The 10,220-nt window shown below is 47.4% G+C and overlaps 2 protein-coding genes across 4 annotated transcripts; both read left to right on the plus strand.

The window, feature by feature from the left end:
* The first annotated feature begins 3,568 nt into the window (after positions 1–3,568).
* LOC135606412 (uncharacterized) lies at positions 3,569–6,010 on the plus strand. 3 transcript variants are annotated; one of them, XM_065097436.1, is made up of 6 exons: positions 3,569–4,324; positions 4,436–4,559; positions 4,847–4,900; positions 5,023–5,059; positions 5,180–5,391; positions 5,754–6,010. In XM_065097436.1, exons 1-6 carry the CDS (start codon positions 4,097–4,099, stop codon positions 5,813–5,815), a joined length of 717 nt encoding a protein of 238 aa, XP_064953508.1. In that variant the 5' UTR covers positions 3,569–4,096; the 3' UTR covers positions 5,816–6,010. The 3 variants fall into 3 exon arrangements, with proteins under 3 accessions (XP_064953508.1, XP_064953507.1, XP_064953506.1); XM_065097435.1 differs by having other exon boundaries at positions 3,570–4,324; positions 5,180–5,522; XM_065097434.1 differs by lacking the exon at positions 5,754–6,010 and having other exon boundaries at positions 3,570–4,324; positions 5,180–5,579.
* A 2,118-nt stretch (positions 6,011–8,128) lies between these two features.
* Positions 8,129–9,927, plus strand: LOC135607031 (7-deoxyloganetin glucosyltransferase-like). The gene is made up of 2 exons (XM_065098491.1): positions 8,129–8,741; positions 8,827–9,927. The coding sequence occupies exons 1-2, from the start codon at positions 8,231–8,233 to the stop codon at positions 9,762–9,764; spliced, it is 1,449 nt and encodes a 482-aa protein (XP_064954563.1). The 5' UTR covers positions 8,129–8,230; the 3' UTR covers positions 9,765–9,927.
* The last annotated feature ends 293 nt before the right edge of the window (positions 9,928–10,220 follow it).

The raw sequence follows: 10,220 nt of genomic DNA on the forward strand, positions 1-10,220 counted from the left end.
TCGATCCATTATCTTTTGATGGCCGGGGCCCACTGAAACTTCTTTTATTATACGAGAATGCCATGTATTTCTCAGATTTATTAGTAACAAATAATTATTATTTATTAAATAATAATTATATGAGAGAAAAAAGAAGGAAGAATTGAGTTAGCAAATGGAGTGTCATAAGAGGTGTATACGAGAGAGTAAGAGACACGGAGGACAGTGAGACATCAAGTTGGAGATGTGAGAAGAGATCATGCAGCTGTCATCCGATGTCCAAGCCTCCAATATAGCAAGGAAGCTCTCTGCACCTTCTGGATCACCATTCTGTGATAAGTAGATGAGATTTCCCTAACTGTTGAGGAAATCTCTCTACTCTGTTGAGGGAAATCCTCTAACCCGTTGAGGAAACTTCTCCTTCTAACCTGTATATAAAGACGGAGGATATGTCAATAACATTCAACTTCTTCTTCTACAACTCATTTATCTCTTTATTTTAACATGGTATCAGAGCCAGCTCCTCTTGGCGACAGCAGCATCGCCATGTGTTAGCCAAGCGGCCACAGTAGCACGCTGCCTCAAGCGGAGTCATTGAAGAAGCACCAAGACACGGATTCAGAGCCAGTGCTAACCGGTCTTGCCTTTCTTCGCCGGCCTTGCTCCCTCTCCTATTTGCTGCACCTTCCTCTTCCTTCTTCTTCGCCGGAAGGACAACGTGGTCCTTCAGCCCCACGTTGAGCAGCACCAGAGAAGACATCAGCCGCCTCCTGCACTTCTCCGGCCAGTAGCTGTCGCAACTGCTGCATCTTCCTCTACCGCAGCAGCTTTCGTTGCCGTTTCCCTCTACACAACGGCGCCTCCTCAACGGCGGTGTCTTCCTCCTCCATAGCGACAACGGCGAACGACGGTGTCTTTCTCGCGTCTTCCTCCTTCGCTGTCGCAGCCACTTCCCGGCCAGCAGCAGCCGCAACCGCTGCATCTTCCTTCCTCTATCGCAGCAGCTTTCATTGCCGCTTTTCTCTATACACCTAATTGCTACAGATTTCTCTCACTGCAGTTTCCTTGAGTACTGCTGCAGATTTTTGCGGTCATTTTCCGGCGAACTGTAGCCTCTACAATCTGCTGCAGCAAGCAGCAATCCACAGCAGCGAACTGCAGTCTTGAGTACCGCTGCAGTTTTTGCAGCCATCTCCCGGCGAACTGCAGTCCCTACAATCTGCAGCAGCAAGCAGCAATCCACAGCAGCTGCCGGCAGCTTTTTGGCACTGTTGTAGATTGCTCAATCTGCTACAGCAAGCAATCTATAGCAGCAGCCCCCTCCCTCATTCTCCACCTTGTGTGATACTCAAGTCTCCTCCACATACTCCTCAACTAGTTGGTTCTGCCGAACGCAAACATCGGCATATAGTAGAAACTGGACTCACACTTTTACATCAGGCTTCCATGCCTTCAACTTTCTGGACAGCAGCCTTTCAAACTGCTGTCTACCTAATTAATCGGATGCCTACACCAGTTCTACAACACCAGTCCCCCTTTGACACACTGTTCCACAAACCCCCTAACCTTCGTAAACTCCGCGTGTTCGGTTGTTTATGTTATCCTTGGTTACGTCCCTATGCCTCTCATAAGTTAACATCCCGATCTTCTCCTTGCGTCTTTATTGGTTACTCACTTGACCATAATGCTTTCCGCTGCTATAATCTCCACACTCACAAAATCTTTGTATCACGTCACGTTATCTTTGTTGAGTCTAACTTTCCTTTCCAAACCCTTCCATATCCTGCCATACGGACCACTTCACTATCTCACTGGAGTATACCTTCGGATCAATCGGACGAGCCTCCCATGTCTTCGTCTACTTCCTCCCCTCCTGATCCGCACTATATCACTCCAGTTCAACACTTGCCCGTTTCCTTTGTTCCTACTCCACTCCACTCTTCTCCAATTGATGGGGCAATATGTTCCGAAACACAACCATCATCTTTACCTCCTTCTCGCCCAAGTGCCCCTGACGTGTCTCCACTTGACCCGGCTTGTGCCACTGATCCTCACCCAACATTACCTCCTAATCCTGTCATCTCCAATCATCCTATGACCACTCGCTCTAAGCATGGTATTTTTAAACCTCGTCAAGTACTTAACCTACAAGCTGTCATGAATTCCTCATCCCCCAACATTGAACCCACCACCTTCACTCAAGCCCAAAAATCTCTGCATTGGCGTATTGCCATGAGCGAGGAATATAATGCCCTCCTCCATAATTCAACATGGGATCTAATTCCTTTTCATCCTTCACAAAACATCATCGGGTGTAAGTGGGTCTTTAGAATTAAGCGGAACCCAGATGGCTCAGTTGCTCGATATAAGGCACGCCTGGTCGCCAAAGGGTTCCATCAACGACCTGGAGTTGATTTCACTGAGACGTTTAGTCCTGTTGTTAAACCCACTACAATCCGGCTTATCTTGAGTCTAGCTATCACTAAAGGCTGGCAATTACGACAATTGGATGTTAATAATGCCTTTCTACAGGGATCTCTATCTGAAGATGTTTTTATGCAACAACCCCCCGGTTTTACTCATCCTCAGTATCCACAGCATGTTTGCAAACTTCGAAAAGCCATTTATGGACTTCGTCAGGCTCCGAGAGCTTGGTACACTCAACTTAGCTCATTTTTGACTTCTGTCGGCTTTCTTAACTCCAAATCTGACACTTCGTTGTTTCTACGACATCATCATGGAAACACAGTGTATATTCTGGTATATGTGGATGATATTATTGTCACAGGCAACAATCCCGCCAGCATCCAAGCGTTCGTCAAACAGCTGGCAGCTCGATTCTCGCTTAAGGATCTCGGACCCTTGAGCTACTTTTTGGGCGTCGAAACTACCTTCACATCTTCCGGTCTCCTTTTATCACAACGCAAGTACATTCAAGATTTGTTATTAAAGACAAACATGCAGGATGCAAATGCAGTTACAACCCCCATCTCTACTAGCGGTTCTCTCAAATTATCAGATGGAAGTCCTGCTACGGAACCCACTCAATACCGCCAAGTTGTTGGCTCTTTACAATACTTAGCTCTCACGCGTCTAGACATCTCATTTGCTGTGAACAAATTATCACAGTTTATGCAGCAACCATCTACTCTACACTGGTCTGCGGTTAAGAGACTTCTACGATATCTTAAAGGGACTCTAAATCATGGACTCTTTTTTCGTAAACACTCTCCACTTCGTCTTCATGCATTTGCCGATGCTGATTGGGCGGGCAACCTTGATGATAGAACATCCACATCGGGGTATATTATCTTCCTTGGTGCTCATCCAATCAGTTGGAGTTCTAAAAAGCAAAAGACAGTCGCCCGGTCTACAACTGAAGCTGAATACCGTGCCATTGCCGCTACCACTGCAGAACTCAATTGGATCACGAATCTTCTCCAGGAACTCAACATCGATTCCACTCCTACAATATATTGTGATAATATTGGAGCTACCTATCTATGCGCTAATCCGGTATTCCATTCCCGCATGAAACATATTGCTATTGACTTCCACTTTGTACGTGATCAAGTTGTCCGCCGTCAACTCCGTGTTTCTCATGTTCATACAGCTGATCAATTGGCCGACTCACTTACGAAGCCTATAGCTCGTAAGCTGTTTGCATTACATCAGTCCAAGATTGGCCTCCTTGATAGGAGCACCATCTTGCGGGGGCATGATAAGTAGATGAGATTTCCCTAACTGTTGAGGAAATCTCTCTACTCTGTTGAGGGAAATCCTCTAACCCGTTGAGGAAACTTCTCCTTCTAACCTGTATATAAAGACGGAGGATATGTCAATAACATTCAACTTCTTCTTCTACAACTCATTTATCTCTTTATTTTAACATTCTGCTCTAGTTCTCTTTAGCTCCTCCTTTCTTCTGCTCTTCTTCTCTCCCTGCATTCCTCTAAGGGTCGTGGAAGGAGGAGAGCTCACCAAAGAAGACGAAGAGAGGACCAGAAAAGAAGAATTCCAATGTTAACATAGTTGGCCTTCCATATTTGGTGAATTGAGGCTCTCAACTCTTCCTCGCTTTCTCTGTGGAGAGCGAACAAAAGAAGAGAGTTGGTATATGGCTTCCTCCTCCGCATCTTCTTCTTCTTCTTCTTCTCTTTCAACCTATAGTCCACGGAACAGATCAAGGTTCGGTGACACGACCTTCACCAAAGTCTTCGTCGGGGGACTGGCATGGGAGACCCCGACGGAGGAGCTCCGCCGCTACTTCGAGCAGTTTGGCGAAATCCTCGAGGCCGTGATCATTACCGACAAGATCACCGGACGATCCAAAGGCTATGGCTTCGTGAGCCCTCTCTCTCTCTCTCTCTCTCTCTCCTGTATGTGTTGGCTCTCTGTTTGTCTACTGTCTATTGTTGATCACAACTAATGAACGGTACTCCATATTTGATGGCAGGTGACGTTTCGGGAGTCGGAGTCGGCGACGAGGTCGGTAGCTGACCCCAACCCGGTGATCGACGGCAGGCGAGCCAACTGCAACATCGCCTCTGCGGGGAAGCCACGACCCTCTCCACGACAAGGTATAATGTTACGTCCATCTCCCAGACAATGGAAGATCGATGCACTTCTTCATCATTCTTGTCTCTGTGAGAAAAAGAAGGTCTTCTTTCTCCGATTGAATCCATCTGCCGAAAGCGTATTGACCAGCAATAGTGAGTCCACAACGCTCATATGAAAAGGAGGAACACTCAACCCGGACAAGTTGGCTGATCTAAAACAGGCAAAATGAGGGGGCCATTAATCATCATTATTCTATTGGCATGCATCTGTAAGCCCTCTTTATCTCTCGTCACGCTGTTGTGCGCAGGGAGGAGGCAAGACGAGAGCACGTACCCCCAGTCATCTACCCTACTCCTCTCTGGTGAGTCCCACCTCTTAAGGCCCCACTCGTACCCCCATCCCATTGGTGGAATCTTCTGCCACGCATTCCTCTCCACCTGATTCGAGTTCTTGCATCTTACTGCATGTGTTGTGTTCTTGCAGGTATATGGCCTACCCATCTGCATATGGATATCAACAAGTCGGTGCTTCTTCTTCTTCCTCTGTTCCTTTTATATGATTTCAGTTCATAAACTTGCATTATATCCAAATATTTTTGGGTGCCAGCGCATGTTTAATGCATGGATATTTGCTCAAACAGGCTTCCTCCTACTATGAAGAGCTATATGGACCGACCTCACCTGTTGCTCCTCCTTACCGTCCACCCTCACACGGCGTTCTCCCAGCAAACTGCAAGGGCAGGTTTTCCTTCCCCGGCACAGGGCCGAGGTCCGCCGTACGTGGAGTATCCTGCGCCCCACATACCCATCTCAACTCCAACTCCACCACATGGAACACAGAACACCACAGCAGGTTATCATCATCCGAATCCTTTGCCTTGCATGTTTGCCTATGATGAGGCTTCAACTTTTCTGAGAGATTTTGACACCACCTGAGAACATTTGGGACATGATCACCTGCCACTTACGATGTTCAAGTGCTATGTAAGATGCTGATTGTTTTTATGTTGATTTTTACTCTGAAATAAGTTCTTCTTCTTCTTCCCCTGATTTGCTCAGTTTGTATATGTTACTGCTGCTTCCGCTATATCTTGTTCATATCTTCTAGAAATTATTAGTTCATACTTGAGGGAAGTTCTGCTACAGGAGACTTAAAATCTCCTATAATCAACGAATTATAGTGCTACCATTACCTCGTTGCACCAATGGTTGCAGGCTCACAAGCTCCTCAGCAACCCTCCACAGCTGAAGCAAACACTGATGACCAAGAAGCTTGAAGGTGGCAATTTGCAGCTTCCATCACAACTTCTGCTCATCAACATTGTCGATTGATCTCAAAGAACCACAGAACATGAGTGTGCAAGAGTTTTACATGATTACATTGGTAAACCATGGTGGTTGTTCTACTAGGACACAAAACATTTCTGAGCTAAAACGCAGTGCTGTCAAGTGATCGATCATTTGTTCTTTTTCGTTTCGGACTTCGATTCCTCGGTTAGTCTCTCCAAGTTGGCAAGTGATGTCTCACAGATTCTTGTAACTCACATTGTCATCTCCTTCAACTCGAACAGTAATCCTCCTCATCTGTTGTTGCTTAACATCATCTTCCATTAGTTCCCTAGCATAAACTGCTGGGCAATTAGCACGTTTGTTACCCTCCCTAAACAGATGGGAGAGATTAATCAAGAGAAACTTAGATATTAATCGTAATATTTCATTCACAAGATTAAAGATTAATAGTATGCTAAGGTAGCTCAATCGTTCTGCCCAAAATGTGGATGACTTGTTGAATCTGACTTAACGATGAGTTTGTCGAATCCCTGAACTTGTATCACTTCTAATAAGAAATCCACAACTCCTCTCCTTTGTTTGCTCAACAAAAGAGTTATGGACACATAGAAGATCACATTTGGGATGATTCTATTACCCCTAAAATCATCATCATTCATGGCTTTCCACACCAACTAAAAAACTGTAAGCAATAAGCATTTAGCAATCATCCCCTTCGTCGAACCATTTCGTAACGTGTCAAAGATTTCAAAATAGAAACTATACAACCAATTTAGATTCCAATAAGCGAAAAATAGGGACGGTGCCATCAAGATCAGAACCAAACTTGAGAAATCGGGATAGCACCGTCAAGTACAAAAGCTAATCCCAGTAACTCGGGACAATGCCGTCAAGTACAAAGCCGACCCTGGAAACTCGGGACGACACCGCCAAGTACAAAGCCGATCCTCGGAACTCGAGCGACATCGCCAAGTACAAAGCCGACCTTAGGAACTTGGGATGGCACCAAGTACAAAGCCGACCTCGGGAACTCGGGACGACACCGCCAAGTACAAAACTGGTCCGATGCAGACATCGACTACATAAACGGTACGAGCTAACCTCCTACAGGGGTTGACAGTCATTAAACAAATACTGTACGATTAACCCTCGTGCGTAAGTATAAGAGCCAACTACCTGGCTACGCTAGGAGAAGCTTTTTTCCCAAACAACTTGGGAGAGGATTCTGAGTAAGAACTCCACTAGCTTGACCTTTGGAGAGATCGAGTCGAGAAACATCCCCTCGGCTTCGATCTATGTGCAGGGCCCGATGACGAAGAAGCAAACGACGACCTACTCCGCTCGAGTCGACCCGACGACCAACCCAAAGTCTTCGTGGGCGCCTCCTTGGACATCCGATGTCGAACCAAACCGTATTGAGCAGAATGAGGTCTATCTTGTATTTATGGATGATGCAAGATAAGAACTTCTTCTACGTTTGGCCCTCTCACCAATTACATGCTTGGTTAGAGGCTCATTGGAACTCGGTAGAAGGAAGTTGCGATAGGACCCCCCACCTGAACCCAATCGCCTCTTCTCCGGCTCTAGTAATCTCTTTCGATCGTGAGACACAATAGTTCATTGCCTCTCATTCCGCTTCCTATTAACCTGAATCCAAGCCCCATAGATGTGTTCCTTCGAGGCAATTTCCATACAATACTTAAGAGACAACAACGGTAATTGTTTCCACACCGAAGCATACCAAAATTGCTCCGTGGAAGTTGGAGCACCAAAGTATTAGGTGGAGGAGGACATCTCCCCTGAAGGACTAAGGGTCCTCGATCAGGATCCGAACAGCTTCAACATCGGTGGAAAATTTGAAACCAAAGAATCTTTGTGCAGATCGATAATATGATCGGTGGAGAAGAAATAAAGCTGATTTATGGTCAAATGTATCTTATTACAATTTTGACTAAGCGAGGGATCAAATGGTATAGTTCATTTGTTGGTAGATCCAATAAATAAATGCATGTTGATCTTCCACATTGCTGTCAGAGTAATGTTGCTAGCTGACACAACGCTGAAAAGACGGAGGAGAAGGAGAGTAGATCTGTTTACAGAGAGGACCAAATTCTTTGGTGTGTGTGTGTTTGCAGAGAGCTTCTTCTTTTGGAGAGAGTCAAACTTCTCCTAGACTATCTTTGTCTTATTTTGTATCATTACAACCTTGATCTGGCCAGAGATTCTGCATAGATACCACACGGACAGTAATCTATGTGGTCATCCATTTCACGAGTTCATAGAAAAAGAGACGATGACACAAAAAATAAGAGAGAAAGGGAACTCCATCTGTGTTTTTATAGCACTGTGAAGGCAAGGCAAGAGGCGAGTTGAGAAGGGAAGACGAGACGAGAAGAGCAGAGATGGCCTCCTTTGCTTCCCATACGCCTCATGCTGTGTGCATTCCATATCCCGCGCAGGGTCACATAACTCCCATGCTTAAGCTCGCCAAGCTCCTCCACTCCAAAGGCTTCCACATCACCTTCGTCAACACCGAGTACAACCACCGCCGACTCCTCAACGCGCGCGGCCCCTCCGCCCTCGACGGCCTCCCCGACTTCCGCTTCGAGACCATCCCCGACGGCCTCCCGCCCTCCGACGACGACGCCACCCAAGACATACCCGCTTTGTGCCGCTCCACCATGACTACGTGCCTCCCGCCCTTCCTTGACCTTCTGTCGGACCTGAACGACCCGAGTTCCGAACGACCCCCGGTGAGCTGCATCGTCTCCGATGGCGTCATGAGCTTCACCTTGGACGCCGCGAGGCAGCTCGGCATTCCGGAGGTGTTGTTTTGGACCACCAGCGCTTGTGGCTTCATGGGATACATCCACTACCGGCATCTCGTCGAGAGGGGCCTTACTCCACTCAAAGGTATCAGCTCTGTGAAAGTCACGTACTTGCACTTGCGATCCACAGTTTCCTTTCCTACTCGAACTCATGCGAGGTTTGCGATCAGATGTCGATGAGCTTACGAACGGATACCTCGACACGCCCGTCGACTGGGTGCCGGGGATGAAGAACATGCGCCTACGAGACTTCCCGAGCTTCATACGCACGACGGACCCCAGTGACATCATGCTCCACTTCGCCATGGACGAGGCTGGAAGAGCTTCCATGGCGTCCGCGATCGTCCTGAACACGTTCGACGAGCTGGAGAGCTCCGTCCTAAACGCAATGGCCGCGATACTACCACCAATGTACACCGTCGGACCTCTGCAGCTGCTCACCAGCCAGATCCCGCCGAGCCCACTCGACGCCATGGGCTCCAACCTGTGGAAGGAAGAGCCTGCCTGCCTAAGGTGGCTGCAAGGGAAGAAGCCCGGGAGTGTCGTCTACGTGAACTTCGGCAGCATCACCGTCATGACCAACCAACAGCTGATCGAGTTCGCGTGGGGATTAGCTAACAGCGGATACGAGTTCCTGTGGATCGTCCGGCCCGATCTCGTCAAGGGCGAGTCTGCCGTCCTGCCGCAGGAGTTCACGGTGGAGACGAAGGAGAGGGGTCTGCTAGCGAGCTGGTGCCCGCAAGAGGAGGTGCTGGCGCAGCCGGCCGTCGGCGGGTTCCTGACGCACAGCGGATGGAACTCGACGCTGGAGAGCATTTGCAGCGGCGTGTCGATGCTAAGCTGGCCATTCTTCGCGGAGCAGCAGACGAACTGCCGGTACGTGTGCGCGGAGTGGGGCGCCGGTATGGAGATCGATAGCGACGTGAAGAGGGAGGTGGTGGAGGGCTTGATAAGGGAGCTGATGGGGGGAGAGAAGGGTAAGGAGATGAAGAGGAGGATGACGGAGTGGAAGGAGGCGGCAGGTAGGGCGGCCCAACCTGGTGGCTCCTCCTCTGCGAATCTAGAGAGGATGGTCAAAGAGGTGCTTCGTCCACGGAAGGGGAGTTAGACATGTTATCCTCGCGTGATTGGTTCTGAGACAGAAGGAGAAATAAATTGGCTAGTATGGAAAAGCTCAATTTGGCAGCTTTCATTAGGTGTGGGAACGACGTCTATTGTTTAGTGTTACTTGTCGCGCCTGGGATTGCGTGCATGCACATGGATGGATAGCCTCTAATTTGGCTGATACTATCAGGCTATGTCGTGGAGCTCTGTGCATAACAATTTGACCGAATCATTAGAATCAAGTTCCCTAAAATGCTTAAAATCTAATCTTATAACAGGCTTATTTAGTTTTATATACAATCATAAACATCCTTTCACATTTGCTGTGAAAATATAAAAATATATTACAATTTACCTCACTTGGAGACTTAATATACTCAGGTATATCATAATATAGATCCACTGTTATGCTAAAAATTACATCCATGAGGGGTTTTTTTTTTTGTATTTGGACCTCTTA

Source organism: Musa acuminata, chromosome BXJ2-3 (genome assembly GCF_036884655.1).
Source record: "Musa acuminata AAA Group cultivar baxijiao chromosome BXJ2-3, Cavendish_Baxijiao_AAA, whole genome shotgun sequence".
Lineage (NCBI taxonomy): Eukaryota > Viridiplantae > Streptophyta > Magnoliopsida > Zingiberales > Musaceae > Musa > Musa acuminata.